The sequence below is a fragment of the Hakea prostrata genome, chromosome 10 (genome assembly GCF_041222555.1).
Source record: "Hakea prostrata isolate BN-2017 chromosome 10, UWA_Hpros_2, whole genome shotgun sequence".
Lineage (NCBI taxonomy): Eukaryota > Viridiplantae > Streptophyta > Magnoliopsida > Proteales > Proteaceae > Hakea > Hakea prostrata.
The window spans coordinates 5,648,793-5,672,998 of NC_142609.1; the positions used below are offsets into that span (position 1 = coordinate 5,648,793).

General features: G+C 38.0%; 1 protein-coding gene across 1 annotated transcript in view; it reads right to left on the reverse strand.

Annotated features, from left to right (window-relative positions):
* LOC149001675 (alpha-N-acetylglucosaminidase-like) overlaps nt 1-24,206 on the reverse strand; it is a 92,792-nt gene that overhangs the window by 50,207 nt on the left and 18,379 nt on the right. The window contains exons 4-7 of the mRNA XM_089136841.1: nt 21,590-21,711; nt 15,706-15,791; nt 13,449-13,543; nt 11,016-11,097 (exon numbers count right to left, since the gene is read on the reverse strand). Of these exons, the coding sequence (XP_088992967.1) occupies nt 11,016-11,097; nt 13,449-13,543; nt 15,706-15,791; nt 21,590-21,711 (385 nt within the window). The remainder of the gene's footprint in view (nt 1-11,015; nt 11,098-13,448; nt 13,544-15,705; nt 15,792-21,589; nt 21,712-24,206) is intronic.

The window sequence follows — 24,206 nt, forward strand, 5'->3', positions numbered from 1 at the left end:
TTAACTTGACATCTTCCCTTCAGAGATCTAACCTTGCAAAAGACTTGTCGTTTGACCTTTGCAGAACTTGATCTCTATTACCTTTGGAGATTGTCATTTATCTTGACAAATTTTCCCCTACCTTTGGAGATTGCCCCTTGGCAAACTTTCCCTTTAAAGATCTAACATTGCTACAAATCAAAACTTTCACTTTGGCTATTTTACCCTAGCTATTGTTACCCCAAAAATATATTTTCCCTCAGATTTGTGCAGAAATTTAGTCTTCTCAACATTTGAAGATTCTACTTTTTTACTTGGGCGTTCTTCCTTGGAGACATAAAGTTGCAGTAAAGATGAGGACAAATCAAATGGAAGTCTATAAGGCAGACGCAATCTATAAGTTTGAAGATCAAATTGCAGATGTTTACCTGGATAGATGTTTTATACTTTTTTGGTCAAGTTGGACATGTGTGATATCCATGCCTCAACTTGAGGGGGAGTGTTGGATTCTATTAGGCGTCTAATAAGAGTTTGTATAGGAGTTAAATTAGAGTTTGCATTCATGTAAACTTCTATTCCTTGTAATAGTCTACTTTCCTCTTTATTATAAATAAAGGGCTTGAGATCATGGATCAATAAGCCATTCTGCCAAACATTGTATTTCAACAATATCTTTAATACAGCAGAAGAAAATACCTTGGTATATCTTTCATATGTGGAGAGAGTTACAAGAATATTTGTTGACTATAGATTGGAAGATTTCACATTGCTATCGTGAAACTAATACAGTGGCAGATTTTTTGGCAAATTCGGCAGCTAGAACAGAAACTTTTGATATTAACATTCCTTGGTCAGCTTCAATCCTTAATGAACTTGATGTGGATGCCTCTAGACGTCCTAGATTTCGTTTTATAAGTTAGTGGTTTTCTAATCTGAGCAGGAACCAATGAGGAAGGGTGTATTGGGGGCAACAGGTGTTGCGGGTAAGGGAGGTTGGTTCTTTATACGGTATTAATTGATGTATTTTTAATATTTCTTCTTCGCTTAATATAATGATCCTTTTAGCGAAAAAATTATGTGGTATTAAATTTATTTTTTGAATAATGCTAGTGTTTTTTTTCATTTTCTGATTTTAACAATTATTTTCTAAATTATGTATTTTCAAAAAAATACATATGTATACATAATGTATGGGATTGAATTTAGTGTATGTACGACATCATCCCCCGATCTACGTTGTGATGGTGTTGAATTGAATTTTCTATTATTAGTTATTTATTTTAATTATTTGAAAATTATTAAATATTTTCTAAAATTAAAAAATAAAAAACTAATTATTTTATGTTTATACTCAAAAATAGGAGAATATTAGTAGAAGCATGTATGTAGTTTTTGGATTTTATAATGTTTTTCAAGATACTTGATGTGTATTTCTTGTATTAAGTATATACTTTTAAAGATGTTTGATATTGCTTGGCAACATGGGAGGCCATTGACAGCAGATAAGCAGAAGTTTGAGTGTAACTATTGGAATAAATAGATAGGCGGAGGTGGGGCCATTAGATTAAAGTGGCATCTAGATGGGGGAGATAAGAATGTCAGAGGATGCCCAAACGTGCTTGTAGAGATCAAATAGGCAAAGGCACAACACATGAGGAGCGGGAACGAGAAGAGAGTACAACATGGGAAGTTCAAGGATGCTTGCCAAGATGACCTTCTAAAGCTAGGAGAGTATGAACTTTTTGAGTCAAGGGTAGCAACGCAGATGAGGAGAGCTATAATGATGAGCAAAGAGCAACAAAGGCTCGATGATTTGAGGAGGCAGCAGAGGGTCCTCTAGAGAGCCAAAGTTTATGCAAGACAAATCCCATCCCATGAGAAGGAGCCAAAACTCATCCCACCCCCATGGGGCCAAGCTTTATCATCAGCAGCCACAAATCCAAATACACAGATTCTTAGCACAAATCCTACCTTATTTAGGAGGTCAGAGAACAAACAAAGGAAGTTGAAGCATATATGGGGGAGTATGAAGGAGAAAGAGGGGCTTGATTTCCTCAAATGGGCTTTCTACCACCGCATTCCAACAAATGCAACCCAGGGTCCCTACTATAGGGATATGTTTGATGAGATTAGCAAGGTTGGGAGTGGTGCGTAGGCTCGCAGGGGTTAACCCCACATGAGCTCAACAATGTATACCTGCGAAAGCATAAAGAAGATCTGAATGCATACATTAAGGGTTTGAAGGCTTCGGGAGTCACTATGGGGTTACTATTATAGTGTTATCTATGATAGTTGGACTAGTCTCATTACACAATCTATCATTAATTTCATGTTGAACTATAATGGGCTAACATTATTCCTCAAGTCAGTGGATGCATCCAAGGAGAAGAAGGATGCAAAATCCATATATAATTTGTTGAAGGAAGTGGTGGTGGAGGTTGGAGTGGATCATATGTCCAAATTGTCACAAGTAATGAGTCCAACTTCAGAATGGCTGGGATGAAGATGATGGAGAACCCCAAGTTTTACGTACATGCTTCTACTAATATTCTCCTATTTTTAAAAACATACATGCTTCTACTAAAAAGATCTTTTTAGACATGCTTTTCTGGCCAATTATAAGCTTTTTTAGTCTCTATGTGGTGTTCATTACATTGACTTGTTGCTAAAGGACATTGGTCAATGTAAGATTGTGAAACGAGTGGTGGACCAAGCACAACAAGTTAACACCTTCATTTATAACCATAGGTTTACACTACTGTTGTTGAGGGACCAGTGTAGGAGTGACTTGGTGAGACCAAGCATTGCTAGGTTTGTAACCAATTCGATTGCACTACAAAGCTTATCAGAGCAATGGTTTGACTAGGAAGGCTTCAACCCCAAGTAGGAGGAGAACACAAAATACCATACTAAGAGACACTTTGGGATACAGCGAGGATTGTAGTAAAGATACTTAAACCTATGGTGATTGTACAAAGGATGATAGATCAACAAAGAAGACCAACACTACCACACATATGGGCTGTAGTTGACAAGATGAAGTAGCAAGTTCAAAAGGTCTACCCAAGGCGTAATAAAAAAAAATTCTTCAAAATTGTCCGGATAGAGATGGGAGAACAATTGCAACCATAGTACAAAATTCCTTCGAAACATGCAAAATTTTGAGCAAATTTTCCATTTTGAAAAGCTCCAAACGAAACTTGGATATACCGAAATTAAATCAAAAGTTTCAATGGAAACCTGCAAAATTTTGTCGAAACTACTCGAAACAAGGGAAATTTCCTCAGTTGGGTCAAAATCTGGTTTGGCCAAGTGGGTTTTTTTCACTTAAAATAATCTCTTTCACATAAAACTCTATGAAGTTTCATTAGAAACAAATGCAGAACCTCAGAGTTAAGACTTGCCCCATTTCAAGACTTCTAGGTTGATTTTGTCTCATTTTAAGCATTTCGCTTCCCTCTTTTGGTGATTTTAATACTTCCTAGTGGCTATTTCAAGCTTTTTCAAGCTTTTTTTGCAAGATAAACTGAAAGTTTTTTCCTTATTTTAAGATCAAATGATGCTAGATTCTTTTGAATTTAATATATGTTGTCTCTAGTAGCTAGATCTACAAATGTATGTTATTGATTTGATTTTTTAAGTGTGCAACTATTCATTATTTTTTATTTTTAAAAAACCTAAAATATTATATATGTTTCTTAGTTTCATCATCAAATGATGTTGGATTCTTTTGAATTTAATATATGTTGTCTCTAGTAGTAAGATTTACAAATGAATGTTGTTGGATTTAGTTTTTGAATGTGCTACTATATTTTTATTTTTGTGATCTTTTTTGTTTGACTTATGCTCAAATGACGTTGGATTCTTTTGAACTTAATATGTTGTCTCTAGTAGCTAGATTTACAAATGTATGTTTTTGGATTTGATTTTTGAAGTGTGGTACTATTTTTTATTCTAAAAATACCTAGAAAATTTGTTTTGTTTGTTTCATACTCAAATGATGTTGGATTCTTTTGAGATTAATTTATGTCGTCTCTAGTAGCTATTTACAAATGTATGTTGTTGGATTTGATTTTTGAAGTGTGCCACTATTTTTTTTTTATTTAGAAAAAAAAAAACCTTTTTTTTTTTGTTCGATTTATGCTCAAATGAAGTTGGATTCTTTTGAACTTAATATATGTTGTCTCTAGTAGCTAGATTTACAAATGTATGTTTTTTTATTTGATTTTTGAAGTGTGTACTATTTTTTATTTTTTATCCTAAAAATACTTAAAATTTTATATTTATTTTGTTTGTTTCATGCTCAAATGATGTTGGTTCTTTTGTATTTAATATATGTTGTCTCCAGTAGCTAGATTTACAAGCCTATGTTGTTGGATTTTATTTTTAAGTGTGCTACTATTTTTTCTGATTTTTTATGTATTTAATAATTAATCATAATTAATATTTTCATTATAAAAAAATTTATTTTTAACTCGGAAAAAATTTCTAATGGTTGGGGATTCCTTAATTCATAAGTAATATGTGTTTAGGGTAAAATTAGAGTGGTGGTTTTGTGTTTTGTGGTTTATAGGTAATGTGTGTTTGGGCTTAAATTCCCAATTTTAAAGTATGCTACTCTGAATGACCTATCTATCTACATTGATTTTTTTAGCAAAATACATGTGTCAATGTGTTCTTTATATTCTAATTAACTTGTATGCAAAGTCCCACTCCAAAATACTACCTAAAACCTATCGAAACTTGCAAGAAAAAGTCTCAAGTTTCCACAAAGTTTCCTAGGTTTCGACCTAAAATTCCCATTCTCAGAAGGTCGAAACTTGGACAATTGCAACATCCACTACATAAGGCTAGTGAGTTTATAAATCTAGTAGATTTGATTTTCAATTTATTATCATTATGTTATTGTGTTTCTCAAACTATTCCTTTCTATTCCTTGTCAATATATTATCTAAATCCCAAGTGCCTCTATAAAAACATGCTTGGGATAAGGCAAGATTTGATAAGTGCCATCCAGTCTATAGTGGAGAGGATGGAAATAGATTCGTCCAATAGGCAATCATCAACTTAAAGGTGAGACTATGATTTGTGAGAGCACTAGTGCCTAGTAGTTAGTGACCTTAGGTTTATTATTTCATTTCATAATTCATAATTTATATTAGATGAAATCATTTAGGGATGCCATTGGGAGTTTCAATCACTCAATGACAATATAAGCAAGTGAAACCACTTCTGGGGGTAATCCAAACCCATATATATCATTATCTCCTATATTTTTAGTTAGTTACCTAAGTTATGTATGACATTATGACCTCACTAATTAAATTCCATATGTTTGTTGCAAATGAGTGGTGGCTACAATATGGGACTGACTCACCCAACTTATCTATGATTGATTGTAAAGTGCTCTCACATACATGTTCTGCCACTGGGTGTGAGCGAAACTGGAGCGCTTTCAACCTCATTCAGTTGAAGAGACACAATTAATTAGGTGTAAAGCGTCCAAAGGACCGTGTCTATGTGCACTACAATATGAGACTGAGGCAATGTCACATTAGACAACGGATGGAGAGAGACAATAACACGATCGAGCCATCCAACACATTTGATGTGGATGATGATGATGAGAACCCTTTGTTTTAGTGGGTCAAGGATATAGAAGAGCTATTGCTGGATGAGGAGAGAGGTCGTCCCAATAGACATATTGAAAAGGAGATGGGGGTTGATGTGGATGATTTATTGGCCACCGAGGGGAGAGTGCATACACAGCCTACCCATCCATTCAAGCAACACCTGGTGCATCAATGAACAGCGAAGCTAACCTAGAGTTTTCTAACACTGATGATGATGCCACTCAACTAGCCTAGGGAGGAAATGATGATGGTCATAGTGGTGCTCAAGCACCTGCTCCATCTGAGCCTAACAAAAGTCGCGAAGCGAGTTCTCAACCACATCGTGGTGCTCCTTCTTAGCCTACCAACAGTTATAAAGCGAGTTCTTAACCGTAGCACAAGGAGATAACAATAGCACCACTGGCACCAACGTTGATTGAGCATTAGCCGATTCAGCTTGTGCCATAGGAGTCACCACGTACATAAAGCTTTTGCAATGGTTGGAGGTGTGGACCTCAGGATAACAGTTCTCAAATGGATGTGGCAAGCATGGCGGCTCCATTGGATTCATCAGCTTGGATGAGCCTAGTGGATCTAGATATTGGAGACCATCTTCATTGTTTCCTAGTCTCAGGACAATGGAAAAATGCATATTATTGCTATAATATGATCCAAATGGACATAGGCAAGCATATGCTATAATTACTTATTCTTCTGATGATGGCAGCAGTACATAGTATGCATATGGATATACGTATGGAGTATGGACAAACAAGACACTATGGTGATGGAGCCTATGGGCAAGGGGCATCATTTGTGGACTGCATCTTTGGAGTAACATCAGTTCCAGTTTTAGTAACTATTAGTACCACTACCATCACAACCAGCTAAGGGTCTTTCTTAGTTTGGCTAAGATTCGATGTCTTCGGCGGGCATGACCTTCCGAAGGAGTTTGTTCTTCAGCTTTCTCTTCTTCTTGGAACCTGGTGCTCGACGGCGTCTAGTCAGTTCCAAGAGTGGGTGTGGTACGGAGTATTTACCCTTATGACACTTTCTACGATGGGGTATTTACATTATGTTGATGATCACACCTATAGAGACAATATATCAGTTCAAAGACCACATTAGGCATGACATGTCATAGGCAGCTTTCATCCAGTAAGTCGAGTACTACAATAGACAAGGATGGATCCACTTACTCCAACCAAAGTTCAAAATGTCGCCCAAATGTCGGGTGTCAGTGGCTGTCGACACACCAACAGAGTGACATTTTGCCAACATTTGGCAATGTGTCGGTGAAAAATGGACCCCGATTTTGGGGGGTATTTAGGGTCATTTTGGCTTGAATTTTGGTGTGTAACCTAATTTAAGGCCAATAAACACACTGGGAGCATTATTTTGCCCTAAACCAATGTTCTTGATCGACACATGCTCGGTTGTATGTGGACAAAACTAGAAGTCTACAAAAGTCACCAATGTAAACATGCAAAGAACACAAATACACAACTAGTGAAGAGAAGTACTAAAATCTACAATTCATTATACAATTACAAGATACAATGCTACTACAAAAGTACAACAATGTAGGCAAGTACATAGAGTCATCCTGTTGAGTATGGCTCATGCTTCACATTATGTCGAGCTTGTAGAGGTTCTACGTGCCTAGGTGGAGAGAGAAGGTCGGGGAAGCTTTGGAGAAGAGAGCGAAAATGGCAAAAAATGAGTGCAATGGTAAAAAAATCGACCAAAAGGTCAAAAATTCGAAGGTTAGCAATATATCGCTAGTTTATTGGCAATATATCGTCGACTTTTGGTCAAACTCATGTCGACAACGGATGTTATGTCACCCCCATTCAACTAGGGGTGTCATACAACCACAGATTGATTAATAAGTGGCACTTTAGGGTTGGTTATCAGGGGTGGTCAACGAACACACCTAACGAAGGATATTGCTTATGTGGCCAATCTATGAGACGGAAAACGAGACTATATGACCCCTCCCATCCCCGACTAAAGACCTGAAAGAGGTCCTAGGCCCCCTCAAGTTGATATTCCATCTTTGACAGATATTAAAAAGGCTTTCACAAGACCATCCATAGAATGGATAGCCTTACCAAGTGTTATGCCCTCTTCTTTGCAACCCTTTCAAGCCAGTTAAGTGCAGCATCCTTTACAGCGCTTTCAAGGGTACGTTGAACAACCACTGGCGGTGTTCCAAGATAAGACGAGAAGGCTTACTCTTGCGTGAAGAAGCCTTAAGCACCAAAACAATGCTCAATTCAAGGCTCTGGGTAACGAGTGGGAGGGAAGGAAGGCAATCAAAGAACGGATTGCTAGGAGGCTGCTGCTATCGCCGAGTTTTGGCGATATATCGCTGACATTTGATACACTAATTCCAACCAAGCACTCAACTTTGAATTGAAGCCTGGGACTTTGTAGTTGATTATTGTATTCTGTTGACATGCTCTATATGTAATTTTCTATCAAAAATTAATGTATGCTGATTCTATGTTGTACGCAATACAGTTTGTACTTCTTGGAACCTCTCATGTGTTAGTATACTTGAATGATAAGTTTTCAGTGGTTTTTTTCAGAAAAATAACAGTTGCATTGTGGTTATTATGCTTTAAATAGCTAGGAAGCAAGAAATCAAATAAAAAACACATCATACAAGGGTTGATACCAACTGTCAAAACCATGGTTGAAGTGTTCCCAATTTTAACCGAAAACCAGCATATATCGGTTTATTCTGGCCTCAAAACCAACCTAAATGATTCCATCTAGGTTAACTTGGTGTACTCCTACTTGCTAAGAGATGACTCCATTTGGACGGCTTCTCTTCCCTCTAACCCATCTTGGGTTTGAAGGAAGCTCCTAAAGCTCCTCCTCCTTAGACCCCCTGCTCTCACCGTAATCTCCGACCAAATTGCTAATGGAGCTTCCACCTACTTCTCACTTCACAGTCTCCCAGGCCCCCACAAAGTCTATAATTCTCGAATTCACAAACTCACCCCTCTCGAATTTCATCTTTAGTAGTTCTTGGATTCCCCTCTCTCCCACCCCCACCCACCCCCCAACAAAAAAAAGAGTATCACCCAGGTCTAGTCCAACCTCCCTCTTCATACCCTATTGACTGAGACCACACCACTTGGGTCCCCTTTACCACTGGCTCCTTCTCCACCTCCTCCGCGTGTAACCTTGTCCGCTCCCCTTCCCCCTTGTTGCTTGGTACCCCCTAGTTTGGTTCAAAAGACACATTCACCATCATGCCTTCTCAACTTGGAGAGCCTGTAACCTTTGCCTCCCAGGCCCCAGCCTAGTATTTCCTTGTCCACCGCCACCTAAATGTCAACCCACACTATACCCTACTTTGGAATGGCCCCAAAAATGTTGACCACCACTTCTTCTCCAATCCCTTCTCCCACTCCTTGTGGGTGAAAGCCATTATCACCACTCAGCCCCACTCTATACACTCCTTTGGGTTCTCCGAGGATTGAGTTTGGTTTCTGAGACACTTAACTAGTATTTTTATTTGTGATTTGGTTGGTGAATTGTTGTTTAGTGCCTTAATCTCTCACTCATGATGGGAGGGGAACCTTAGAAGATGGACCTCCAACTCCAGATGTCTAGACTTGATTTGGAGAGCCATCTACTTTGATGTGTCTACTAGACTCCAATCTATCCACCAACCCCCTGTTTTGGGCATCCCGAGGAACAAACTCATTGTTGTCTCTTGGGGTCTCGACTCTTCTCTTTTTCTGACTCGTGTTGTCATCCCCCACCCCCTTTTCTTCCCTTTTACATGTTCCCTTCACCCCTTCAATATATATTTTTTTTTTTGGATGAATGAAATAACATTAACTAAAACCCCAAAAAGGGGGGGTAGAGAATCTACAAAAGGGGAAGGGGGAGGGGGAAAGTATTACAATCTGCTACTTCGCACTAAGGAAAAGCCAAGATCCCAGGAGACAACAATAGTTCCATTCCTTGGCGTCCAAACCTGAGGGGTGGGGGGATAGACAGGAGCCTATTAGAGACCTCAAAGTAGATGGCTTTTTGGTTAATGATTATTTCATTCATCCAAAAAATAGTATATATTAAATAACTTCTGGACACCAATTTATAACAGAAAAGAGACTTACAACAATTTGAGTACAGATCCTAGCAAGGTCATGTTTTATGCATTACCAAACTTATTTGACCTAAATATATTTTTGTATATTGCAAAAGTAAGATTAAAAACCATGACTTGAATACATAGATCAAGTTCCTTTTTTGACTAAAAAACAAAGAATACATAAATCAAGCATTTTCTATGAAATCTACTTCAATCTCTGATCTCAAGAACAAGGTCATTATCTAAAAGTAGAGCCTTTAATGGCTGTATCAATGCATATTAATTGGTACCAACTATACTGGTATGTAGTGTTAAGGGTTTGTATCAAAGCTGATACATACCCATAGGTATTGATACTTTCACAAAACCTTGAAAATACATTATATATTTCAATCATATTGTACTATGTCGCACCATATTGGTCTTTATCAGCCAATACAATACAATGCCAATCAATACATACTATTTTATTTTGGAAAAGGGGGAAAATAAATAAATAAATATATATAGGTAAATATCAACCGACTCTCCCCGCCACTCTCTCACCCTTTGGAGAGCCCTTAACCTTGCACTCCCCACCCAATCCTTCCTTATCAGCCGCCACATCCCCACCAACCCCAACTGCACCCTTTGTTGTAATGGTTTGGAAGACCTGGAGCACGTTTTCTTTTCTTGCCCTTTCTCCATATCCATGTGGGGAAAAGCCCTTGCCACCATTTGGCCCTGTTCGAGACGATCTTTTGGGTTTACTCGGGACTGGTCTTGGATCCTGAAAAACTTTTCTGGCTCCTCCATTTGCGATCGAATTGGCAAGCTAGTGTTCAGTGCCTGTATCCACCACCTTTGGTGAGAGCGCAACCTCAGGAGATGGACCTCAAAATCTTGATCCATAGACAAGATTTGGAATGCCATCTATTTTGATGTTTCTTCTAGATTGATAGCTATGCCCCATCCCCCGGTTGATGATACCCCGAGGAACAGGCTCATTGTTGTCTCCTGGGGTCTTAGATCTCCTTTCCGGTCTTCTTCTTAAAGACCTTGTTTCCCTTTTCCTTCTTTAATATAATTATTTATTCATCCAAAAAAAAAAAAGTCGACCAACTGATACGCATTTATCCATATAATCTGTCAACACTTTAAACCATCTAACAAATAATTAAGTCCAATTTATCAAACAATCTTCATAAGAATTCTTATAAAAATTATTAAAATAAAAATAAATAAATAAATAAACCCTATAATGTCACAAAATTTATCTTCAGAAATGGAACCAAGACAACAATCCCACGTAAAGGAAAGTAACTCACCAGTTTCCAAGTCTACTTATATTTGCTGCAGGGAATATCCTTTTCAATGCAGCAGGCACATTACCAGAGAATGATGGAAGCACTGAGAAAAATAGAAAATTTACAATGAGTTAAAAAACTTTTCCGTAACACACAGAATACTAATAATGATCAAGCAAGAGCAGACCATTTCCCTGATCAGAGAACAATATATGGTTTAACTAGTCGAGAAAACAGCACTTCCATCATATCACGAAAAAAAAAAAGTCCGGAGACTGAAAGCCTTAACTCATTGGGGTTCATTTCCATTTTTGAAAAATCTAATGATCCCCTTTTAGTCAAGCACATGAAGAATCATTCTCATAAACTTTACAAATGAAATAGGTAAACGAGGAGTAAAAGAAGGAAATAATTTTACAGGAAAAGAGGAGTAGGTTGTGAAATCAGTTTTGAACAGATAGTCAATCATGACATGTAAAGAACACAAACCAAATAATAATGGTAATACTAAAAAGAAGAAGAAGAAAAGAAACTAGACGGACAGCTTAAATGGACATTCATCGATGCCAAGAATCGCAAGCAAAGATCATTGCATTTAATGACCTTGTCAGAACTCATGGACTCAAAGCAGCAGGTCATGCCTTTACTGTCCAAATCAGTAAGATGAATAGCTCTAGCATCAAGGCAATAGTTGACATTCCATGCAATGTAGAGCAGCCATAAATTACTAGCAGCCCAGAAGAGGATCACAAATTTCAGGTTCAACAACAGTAAATACTTGGATTGGTTCTCATATTTGCAGGAAATATTAGAATAACAAAATAAAAATTAAAAAGAGGAGAAACCAAAGAGTGGAAGAATACAGTTGTCTCTTTCAGACTCAGATCTCTCAGCTATTACACCAATGACCAAACTGTATTTCGATCTCTCACCCATGGCATATCATCACTCAATAAAATTATGCTTTTTTTTTTTTTTTTTGTTAATGAAATTCATGTACAAGGTAGCCCTTTGCAAACTTCATATAGAGAACAAACTCAAACACCAAAACTGGAAATGCCTATCCCTGTGCTTAACAAATAATATAACATTGACATAAACTGACTAGGGAACCAAAATAATGAAGAGTGAATCACCACAATTTGTCATCATTATCCCTAATTGTGCTATACAAAATTAACACTACAGTGTTACCTAGGGTTTAGAAGTATCTCTCTTGTTGCCTCCTCAGCCTGTGACTGAACCTTGGTGTTCTTTGGTCTTCCCCCACCCTCTCCTTGTGTGTCCATTTCCACCCCACCCCCCACCCCAAAAAAAAAAAAAAACCATTTTTGTTTCTCCCCTTTGTTGGGTCCAGCTATTAATTATATACACACCCGAAAAAGAAATAAACAGTACCAAATTTTCTTGCTTATACATTCTTTCTGAGAAAATCCATAAGAAACACAAAACTATGGTAATGTAGGCACTTCTACCCACTGCCAGTGCTGTTTCCAAATTACTTATGACATCACCAGTCTGTCAACATTTTCCCAAATTTGGCCATGAAAATATTAACACATACCATTTTAACACACTAATATTTTTGGAGAACGTTTAAGATAACCAGAAACTACGATAATGTAAACACTCCAACCAACTAACAACCCTTTCATTCAAATTCATAAAATTTTATGGGATTCAATATGGCCTCCATTATATGCTTGAGAACCAAGGAACAACTAGTTGGTGAACTTGGCATTAAGAAGCAATGATCAAACCAAATCTTTTTGACCATTTACATACATCATGCCCCCCCCCCCCTTTTTCAGCATCTTTATGGTTAATTTTCATTTGGACCCCTGAGGGTTGGTCCAAGTCACTTTTCAGTCCAAATAAAATGACACTTTGCATTTGTCTCCCCTGTGGTATTTAGAAAAATCAATTAAAGACAAAATGCCCTTACATCATACGATTTCTTTTCTTCAACTTACCCAGATCTTGAATAGAGGTATGAAGTACCAATAATTTGATATTGTCGTATTGGAGTAAGCTTCTAACTGAATATGCTACTAGTTGAAGAACAGAAATTCTAAGGGTGTTTTGGTCATAAAAATGACAATATGTCCTTAATTGATTTTTTTGGATACCACATGGGAGGCGAATGCAAAATCTCGTATTCTTTGAACTAAAAATGACTTGGAAAAGCCTTAAGGGATCCAAATGAAATTACCCTATCCTTTTTAATACCATGTATTGATCAAATTTCGCATTTCGAGGAGACATGTTTGAAAAAAAAAAAAAATCGTTGAACATGTTAGAGACTCTGATATGAATAGGTGGTATTCAATGTGTCTCTCTAGATGAATGACCTACTAGCATGACTGTTATCAGATATCGCAGAGGAATAAAAAAAAAAAAAAAAAACAAGAAAAAAGTATATGCAACTTTCTTTAACTTTAAAACCAATCATACCAGGAGTCATTCCAAACTCGATCATCCTTGATAGTATCTGTTTCTGCAAAGCCAACTGCTGATCCAGCCAGGTCTGTTGAAGAGGTCCACCCCATCTGTGGTACCAAAAATCTAAGTTTCTTTGACTAATCCCCTCAGAAAGAAACCCGTAACATTAAACACCATATGCAACTTCCAAAAATCATTTAAGTTGTTCGACTTTGTGAGATATACTGACCCGTACATAATTTCTTTTTTTGGGGAGGGGGGTTTAGGCCTTCAGGGTGATAAATAAAAAGTTCAAGACCGAAGCGGGCAGCAGACAAGTACAAGGCCCTTCCTTTACAAAGGCAGTGCCCAAGGCCTGCAAGATGGTAGTAGAATAATCCCAAGGCCTCGAAGGCCTAAAATTAAAGAAAGAAAAAAAAGGAAAAAGCCTTAATACAATCCATATGGCCTTATTGGTACCAAATTATTGGTAGTAGAACTGTAGAAGCACAAATTGAGAAGACAAGCATACTTGAATAAAACTTACTTATGGAAAGGAAACTCCAAACAACTAGTTGCTACTACTCCCAAGCTACATAGACAACTAAATCAACACAAGATCAAAGCATTTATACTAAACACTTAACTCGGGATATACGTACATACTTCATGCATAGCCTTCTGACTCCACCTGCCTTAGGAGTCAAGTGAACCCAGGGGGGTCGAGGAATTCACTCAGAAGTCATACAAATAAGGGTTTAAGGGTACAAAGTACGAACGTTACTTATTTTATTAATTAGCACAAAAGGAGTGTATCGCCATAGTGGTTAAATCAGTCATTGGTTTGATTCTTCACAAGCCTCAAGCAGGGATTGTTGATAAGGTTCTCATTAAAATTCATTTCTTTTGACTTGTTCGACCCCATAGACTTGTCTGGAGCTGCAATAAAAAATCAGTGAAATCATATGCAGTAGGAATTGATATGTCAACTCCCACTGCTTGCAAGTTGACAGGACTTGATCCAGCCACCACTTCATAACAAAGGAAGTTGTCATGATATCATTTTTCAGTAATAATATTTTCCTAACAAAGGAAATTATCTTGATATTTTGGTCTCATAATTATAAACTTGAACCACAAACAACTAATATGAAAGCCACAATAATGAAATAAAAATTTTAACCAAAAATAAGGCACATTTTGCTCTCCAATGCATGACTCAAATAGATGAATCAAACTGAAAAAAATTTGGATGATCAAATAACTGCATTAAAGAAGGGGAAGGTGAAGCAACAAACAACACGAGCCAGGCACAAGGCCCTGCCAACAAGGGCAAGGGCCTGCAAGAAAGAACGAGAAAAGCGGTAGCTAAACAGACCAAGAAAGGTTAATGGAGGAGAAGACCAACCAAACCAAAGCCAATCACACCAAAGATCTCTAACCAGAGTTAACAATAAGGGGCAAGATCTCTGATATTCATACTCGAAGGAAAAATCAACATACTTGTGCGCAAGAAGTATGCAATGGAAGTGCAGTTTCTCAGATGAGGAGGATACTGGTGTCACAACAGGTGAAAACAAAAAGGGAGTGAGGAAGGTTACTGGCTGGGGGTTGATAGAGGTTGGAGCAACCAAAGGCTTAAGGGCTGATCCAATAATTGATGGCCTGAAAGAGGTCGAATGAATTAAAGGCCCACTAGACCCATTAGGCAAGTCCAATAAACGAAGTGTCCAAGAGCAAGTACAGGAAGAGAAAGGCCTCAAAGAGCCATCAGGAATGTGTCCAGGGGAAGGGATTTACTCTATGGGAGACAAGAGACCCACTGGCAGCCCAGGAGATGGGGGATAGAGGAAGGGGCAAAATTAATAGCCATACACATTGAACCAGTAATAGAAAACAAGATTTAAAAACCAAGTGTGCAAGTCATGTAAAAGAAAATTCAAAACCAGTAAATTCTAACTCATGATTGGGGTCTTCAATCCTTCAACAATTTCTGAGTTTTAAGTTTCCAAAGATCACAAATTGGCCATTTATTTTGTGAGTATATCGTCGATTGAAGTTATAATAATATAGTGGCCAACCAACTCCTAACTCCTAAGAAACTGGAAAAGAACTCATTTAAAGCACGGCTTTTCTATATGAAAGATATGGGTTTGCAATAAATGTTCCAACAAGACTAAGCTATGGAGCAGCAGAGTAATTTTACTCAATTCATACATTCAAAATCAAGCTAATTAAGAAGTAAAAAAAATAAAAAAGTTCAACCCAAACCGTGTTTACATTTACCTACCCATGTAAATTGCCCATACGAGACCAAGCTAGGAAAGCTGGTCCTCCATAGAAATCATTCAAATCTTCCTCACTGACGTTAAAATTCTGTCATCGAAAACAATGTGCTTTAGACAAAAGTGACAACCTTCTATTTAAACACTAAATCCTAATCAAGGATCAAAATTTCAACATTCCATTAAAACAAACATAGATCATACAACTTGAACAGGAAAAGCATCAGACAAAGATTGAAAAGCTAGTATTCAATGCTTTCTACAGGAAAAACCAAAATTTTGGAAAGCCATTTGGCCACACCGAAATTTTGACAACCATAGTACTAAATCTTGTTTTGGAAAGCCATTTGGCTACACCAAAATTTTGAGATACTGATATTTTGCTAGAACATTACAAAAATTTTCTGAAATTTGCTTCACCATTTTGCAGCGTAAAATGCCGAAATAAACTGAAATAATCAAAATGTCAATGAAACAAGGCATAAGTTGGACCAAAATTTCAAAGCTCAAGATTTCCTAAACTTTGCATTTTTCATTAAGAAATACCATCTCAATTTGGTCACCCCAAAATTCTTGAAACATTGTCAACTTTTTGAATACGGAAGACAACATGGTCCTTGTTCAAGAGTGGTGTAAGCTTTAAATAGAAAAGGCAGTGGAAATGCAATGTGAAACAAGGATCTAGGGTTTAGTAGTTGATGTAAACCCCAAACATAGGTCCACCCTCAGGATCTTATTCAATTGAACCAGCAGTAAAACTAGGCTTTAGTGCCCTGCAGTTGTAAGGTTAGGACTTATCTGAAGATTCCACGGTTTTAGAATGGGTTGGCAAGGGTTCAGGTAGGGATAGAACTTAGTGTTGAATCATTCAATTCTAAACCATTGGGGAAGGCAATCCTAAAGGGAATTCGGGTTTGGATGAGTGGCCTGAAAGTAACGAATGAAAGTAGGGATGGGGTTTCCAGGGTTTGAATGAAAAGATGAACTAGGTTTTACTAGGGTTTTTGGAGAAGGGAAAGGGCTGAAAACTGGGATCGAAGGTGAGGGAGGGGGAGACGAGTTTAGTTACTAATGGGGGAGGGTAACAGGAAAGAGGTTTGGAAGATCTAAGGCTTAGGGATTTGGCAAAATTCTGGTTTTGAGAATTCTGGAAATTTACCATGCTGACGCAGGAAAAAAGGAGATACAGAAAAAAGAGGGGATGGTGAATAGGGGCTGTGATGGGAAGGGAAGGAAGAAGGGTTGGGGCAGAGGTAGAGTTAAACTTGCTTTCTGTAGGGGAAGATGGGAGGTTGAAGAACTTGAAATCTACAGAATTTTATAAGCACACAGCCACAAGTCTTCCTTTCCAGAGAAAACCCACGACCCCACTCGTTTCCACCTTCAATCTTCAATCTCCAATTTTAGTATTCATCAAATCTATTTTTTTTTCAAGCTAGAAGCTTTATTTATAGCCTCACATGAAAGAACTAACACTAGAGCTCAAACTTAGAAGGTGATTTTAATTAGGACTCTACTTGGAGTCTTGGACCAAAGACTTTCATTCAAACAAGGACTCTGTCATAGCTCATCCCAGGATGATGAAAATTGCAAAAAGCAAGTAGATATGGTCTCCTTGTAAGAAGGGATTCCTAACCTAACTGGGACTCTTCAATAACTTGTCCTAAACTCAACCAAATTCAAAGATAAAATGTAGATTTAGGGATCCTACTAACACATTGGATCCAACTAAAGGAATCCTACTGTAATTAGACGCTTAACCATACTAGTAAATTTAACAAAGACTAACTCAAATAACAAAATAAAGATAGACACGGTCTCCTAACAAGATTACAATTTGGGTAGATCATGGGATTGGACAAGGGGTGCACAAAATGACCAAAATCCCCCTATGCTGGCTGAATTTCCCTGGATTGCTGGTTGGGCCACAGAGTACTAGTAACCTCCCTGGGCCTTCTTTGTTTGGTCCTGGATCCAGTTCACATCAGGCAGCAGCTTTGAGAATCCCATAGTCAATTCTCCTAGAGCTCTGATACATGATGGATTTGGGAATTATGACGTCTCTCAATGGTCACCGGTCTACCAATATTTATAATAATGATGGAGTACAGGAACAGTAAAGCCCTAAGGACTTAGGAGTTAGGACAACACTACATATTTCACAGAGAACTTTTTACCCTTATACCTCATATTACAAAAGACTCAACATTCACCCCCCCCCAACCCAACACCCACTCCCTATTATCCAAGAATTCCCGTATCACTCTCTCTCCCCTTATTCTCTCCCTTTGTCCACCCCCTTAAGCCGCTACCTCTTCCTGATCCTGTTTCCCCTTCCTCTAGGTCAACTATTGACCTTGACCTATTTGAAACCCCTTCCCCTCTCAGCTCCCCCCTGTGTGAGTCTCCCCAATCCAACCCCCTTGCCCTCTCCCCAGCAGCAATATGGATGCCCCCCTTACTTTGGTCTAAATGTCAGACTTTGTTATTTGGAATGTCAAGGGGCTCAATTCCCTTGCAAAACTAGCCCGTCATCCCCTTACCCTTTGGAGGGCCCTTAATCTTGCCCTCCTCTCCCAATCCTACCTTAGCAACCACCATATCCCCCAGTATCCCAAGTTGTCTCCTTTGTTGGAATGGTTCAAAGGCCCTTGACCACCTCATTTTTTCTTGCCCTTTTTCCAGATCTATCTAGGAAAAAGCCCTATCTTTCATTTGGCCCCGCTCGAGCCACTCCTTCAATTTTGCTAGTGATTGTCTTGGATTCTAAGAAAATTTTCAGGTTCTACCATTTGTGATCGGGTTGGTAAGCTCGTGTTTTGTGCCACTTTCCATCATATTTGGTGGAAGCACAATCTTCGTAGATGGACTTCCAAATCCCGCTTCAAAGATATGATTTGGAATGCTATCTTCTTTGTTGTCTCTTTAAGGCTTGTAACCTCTCCCCTCCCCTTGATTGATGATTCCCCAAGGATCAGGTTTATTGTTGTCTCCTGAGGCCTCATCTCTTCTCTTTGGTCTCCCTCTTAAAGGCCACTTTGTTTCCCTTTTCGTAATTTATATTATTTATTCATCCAAAAAAAAAAAACATTCACCGCTACTTCACCCTTCAAGGAGGTCACAGGCTGATGTAACAATCTCAAAAACAAAATAGGAAACTATACGGCATTGACTTAGTTATTCCCATGAATTAGAGGCAACAGCATGGAAGGGTCAAGACAGACCAAAATCTCTAAGTTGTCTCTGTTTAAGGAAGCCAAGGTTTGAACCCAAGTTTCAGCCCTAGGGTCGACACTTTGAAAGATAGGGCACATCTTGATTTTGGACCCTACAAAACCAGGCTAAAAACTGAGACCTGGACCCCCGTAATGGTGGGAACATATTTCACAAGAATTCTTGCAAATTAAATAATAAAAATTCTTATGCTATGTCATACTCTACACTCCTTGTAAAAGAGAAAGGAGGGAATCAAAAGTAATGATGGACTCTAACTTTGATAGCCAAAGCATAAAAGGGCAGAACATATAATCCATCTATTGGGTCTAATTAGTTCCTGTTTGAATATCAACAGTGTGCAGCATTCTACATATACACAGAAGTCATAACTACACACAGGTTCTCATATGGTTAAGAGTTTTAAGAGTTAAGACTACCTATGATAGTTCTGGAACCTGTTCAGAAACTAGGCAAAGGGAATAATCAACTCAAAACCAGCTAATAACCTGAGTTAGTGATGTTACCAGGGGAAACCCCCCCCCCCACCAAAAAAAAAACTCCAGAGAATCCCAGGAGCCTAGAGGATAGAAGGAGCAGCACCCAAAACCATGCAGCCCTATAGGAAGGCCCAACAACATGGGGGCCAATTTGGTCATTTTACCACCCCTCTTGAGTCCCTTTTGGTCTTGTTAGGTTTAACTTCAGGAGTCCAAATCTATTTTTACTTTGTTGTTTGAGTCCTTGTCTGTCAAGATATGATAGGGTCCCTATCACAGTAGGAGTCCTAGTTGAAATCCTATTTTCAAGTTGGATTCCTTCTTAAGGTAGGAAGTTTGAAGTTTACAGCTTTTATTTGTCTAGCATTTCTTATGTAGAATTCCTCTTCTAGTTTTTTGAGTTGAGTCCTAGTGTGAGAAGGAATTCCAGCCTGAATAGAAATCCTTGTTGAGCCCTAGTAGGAAAACCTCATGCAAGACTATAAATAAAGGCAAATCAGTAGTAAGAAATCAGATTATGATTATTGTATAAAAACTGAAACTGAGGAATCTGGGTGGAGTCATGAGTTCCAAGGAGGAAGCGCACAGCGGAGGTGTTGTCTAATTTTTGCAATTTATCAAGTACTCTCCCTTCCTCTTTCACTTGGAGGCTTGCAGCAGCTTAGACTCTTCAAGGAATCCTGCAGGTATCTCACAACCAGCCCCTTCAATCACCCAGTAAGTGCACCCCCCCACCCTAGCCCTAACCCTCTTCTCCTTCCTCCTTCACTCCAAGCCTGGCACAACCCGAGAAACCCTCCCCCTCCCCTGCCTTCTTCCCCCCATCCCCAACCTCTAAACCGTAGAACTCCCAAATCCCATACCCAATTCCCTTCCACTTTGGACTGCAATACCCTCTCACCTCCCTTACCCTTCAATCCCCATCACAGCCCCTATTCCATCATTAAAATTCAAAAACCTGCACTTCATCTTCAACTTTCAAACCTTAGAAACCCTAAAGCACTCAAACACCTACAAGTCTTCAATCACTCACCGGAATCTAGATCCCTTTTGGATTCAACATCCCAACACCCCCAGCTACACTCAACCTTAACCCTAGCCCTAATCCTACCATAAAAACCCTAGAAAGTTTGGAATCTTAAATTCCATAAACCCTAGCTTGAGGAATAATTCTGAAATTGAAAATCTGTTGAAACAGGATTGCTTTTCCTCAAATTCCCACCCATTCAAGCTTGGCCGAACCCTGTCCCCATTCCCCAAAAGCACTAGAATGCTAGACACCCTAATTTTGAATAAAAGCCTTAACTTTCTAAACTCTAAATCTGAAATTCAGATCTGAATTTCAATTTACAGAAAGGTTCAGATGTGGAAATCATCAAACCGTAGAGCCTTAGACCTACCCAAGCCTTATAGGCCTTATTCCCAACCCTAAAACCACCCTATTCCGCCCCAAACCTACAATCGCAGGGTACCAAAATGCTATTTTACTGCTGGTTCACTTGATTAAGATCCTGAAGACTGACCAATGATTTGGGGGTTACATCAGCTAGACATCTTCTGGAAACATCATGCTGATCTGCATGTTAAATTATAACAGACATTAATAAAGGAAGAAACAGCTAAGATTTTTATTAAGATGAATTATTAACTTTTTTGAATGAATAAACAGCTAAGATTTCCTTTCCCTTTCTTTTTCCTTCTCATTGTACATCCCCCGCCCCACCCCAAATAAATAAAGAAAAAATCTCATGGTTCTGGCGATGACATATTTAATCACCAAAAGAACCAGCTAAGATGCGGTAAATTGAGTTCAAATTGAATAGACAGTGTCAGTTAGGGCTGGAAAGTCAAATCTGTTGATTTAGCAAGATATCGATTAAACCTTTTGAAAACTTTGTAGCTTAAAAAAAAATAAAGAAAGAGATCAACAGTCATGTATAAAACAATGTTTGAATATACTCAGCATTTTAAATGATTACAGCAAAGTCCAATGTTGCACAGAATTTGTGCATCTAAACCACTAAAAGATAAGGATATAGATGGATACATCCTGCAAAGACCAACAATATCACTAGTGATGATCTCACAATACGAAACCACAATAAATAAAGAAAGAATAATCAGTGGTTATTACAAGTTGAGATAAATCAGGAGAATCATCCAGTATTCATATGACCTTGAAAACTTTTTGCCAAATTGCCTCTTGACCTGTAAATGCCAAAGGCAAGTTAACCCCTTGAAGAGCCATCCAGTCAATCTCTTTTTCCCATCTTTTCCAATCCCACCAAGCAAAGGAATCTGCAGCAAAGGTAATCACATTTAATTATGGAAGTACAAATGAAATTGTTAGAAAACAAGCATTAAATAATCAAAACAACAGCTGAACTTGAACAAAGAAAAGAGAGAAGAAGAAGAAGAAAAGCGAGATGAAGAACTAGTAGAAGAGGCTTGTGATTCTTGCTTAAGAGTCTAGAATCACAGAGCACTTTTATTTATAGCTTCTAATGAATCTAATACAACTTGAGAGACAAGTAATTGTCCTCTAGAAAAAGGAAACAAAATATTACAGCTTTAGTAACTTCCTAACTCCTAAAATAGAAAGTTCTGAAAATAGAAACTACCACCAAAATAGAAACTATACTTTCTAAAAACTCCCAAAACTTATGTAGCAAGACTCCCACATTAAAAATAGAAAATATAATAAAAACAATAGCATAATACTGTTCACGTGAACATTAACGTGAACGGTAAAACTACCAAATTTACATATACTTCAACACTCCCCCTCAAGTTGGAGTGTACACAAAGAAAACTTCAGCTTGCACAATAAGAATAAACTTGAAAAGTAGCACCAATCTTGAATCGTGTAGCAATGCAGATGTCAATAAACGCTAAGAAAACTTCACCCAGGAGATAATCAACACCAATTTTTAAAAAAACTTTAATTCTTTATGTCAATAAAACCATCCAATATTGAGAACAATCGATGATGTTGAAGACGAACAAAGTCCATAAGTATAGCAAGATCAAACACTATCCATATAATGCCGGTAGTAGGGAGAAATATCCACACTAAATCTTCAAAATTATAACTCCAAAGTCCAAATAAATGCTTCGCAAGAAGCCAAGTTGTAGGTAGGCAAAAAGCACTATCCACGTAATGCCCGTAGTAGGGAGACATGTCCACGCTAAATCTTCAAAATTGCAACTCCAATGTCCATATAAATGCTTCGCTAGAAGGCAAGTAATAGGTAAAGTATGGGTAGGTAAAAGACAATATTGATTACTGTGGACCAAGTTGGTAACATAGTATGTGATACTACGGACCAAGTAGGTAGGTAAAGGACAATATGAGTTACTGAGACCAAGTAGGTAAGGTAAAGGACAGTATGGGTTACTGCGGACCAAGTAGGTAAGGTAGAAAACAGTATGGGTTACTGCAGACCAAGTAGGTAAGGTAAAAGACAGTATGGGTTACTGTGGACCAAGTAGGTAAGGTAGAAAACAGTATGGGTTACTGCAGACCAAGTAGGTAAGGTAAAAGACAAGACAGGTAAAGATAGGTAATGATATTGTTGTAGAATGCCATAAGTTGAGGGCAAAGATCTTCACTAATAATATCCATCAGCACATATTGAGTAGATATAGAATAAGGTACCATTCTCCCCCTCACGTGTAGCATTACACGTGGACAATTAATGATGACCAGTGACAAGCATCTTAAAAGTATGAGCACAAAAGAAACCCAAGAAGGAAAAGTAGCAGCCACAGAGCAGTGTATTATTCACCAATAAAGCTGATCAAGCAGCAAAAAATCGTCTCACAGGACAAAGTCTTGTTCACCAAGGGGGAAAAATTCTGGACCACCGCTAACCCTTAGGCATGAGCAAATTAGATCGAATATATATATATATTGAACTAGTTTGGAATCTCAAAATTGCAGTAGTCATTGCAGCAATCCACTCAGAAGTGCAATAACAGTAGTTGCAGTAGCAAATAATATCAGATCTCGGACCATAACAACAACCTTCTGCTAGATTTAAAACTCTAAAAGATCTTGATATGAAGGAAAAGTAGTCATCTAGGTCTTTGTAGAAGTTTTAGATAAAAAGAAGGCTAAACTTGATTCTGAAATAAACAACGGAAGCAGTAATAAAGCAAGAAGGTAGCAGCAGAATTTTTCAGAAGAGAGAAATTCAATGAAACAGGGGTACTAGTATACGACTTGCAACTAAACTTATAGCACAAACAATGGAAGACAATACTTAGGTCTTGCAATCCGAATTATGGGCATATCTTTGCAAGAATCAAGAGGAATCCCAAGACATCAGTATAGTGCAGATTGAACTTCAGATTTGCACACAAAAAAAGGGTAGCAGCAGCCTCAATTGATTCAAATAGGTAGACATATCCCTAGAAAGCTTAGGGCCTTTTTGTAGTATTAATACATAGATACTTGGTGCTTCAAAAGTTAAAGAAGAAGGACAGCCATGCACAATTACTGCAGCGAAGGTTGGGGCTGCCCTAGATGAGAAAAAGGAAAAGAAAAGAAGAAGAAAAAACTGGGCAGCCAAGAGAAAGAAAACGGTCCCTAAGTTGATTAAACTTGCTCTGATGCCATGTTAGAAAACAAGCATTAAATAATCAAAACAACAGCTGAACTTGAACAAAGAAAAGAGAGAAGAAGAAGAAGAAGAAGAAAAGTGAGATGAAGAACTAGTAGAAGAGGCTTGTGATTCTTGCTTAAGAGTCTAGAATCACAGAGCACTTTTATTTATAGCTTCTAATGAATC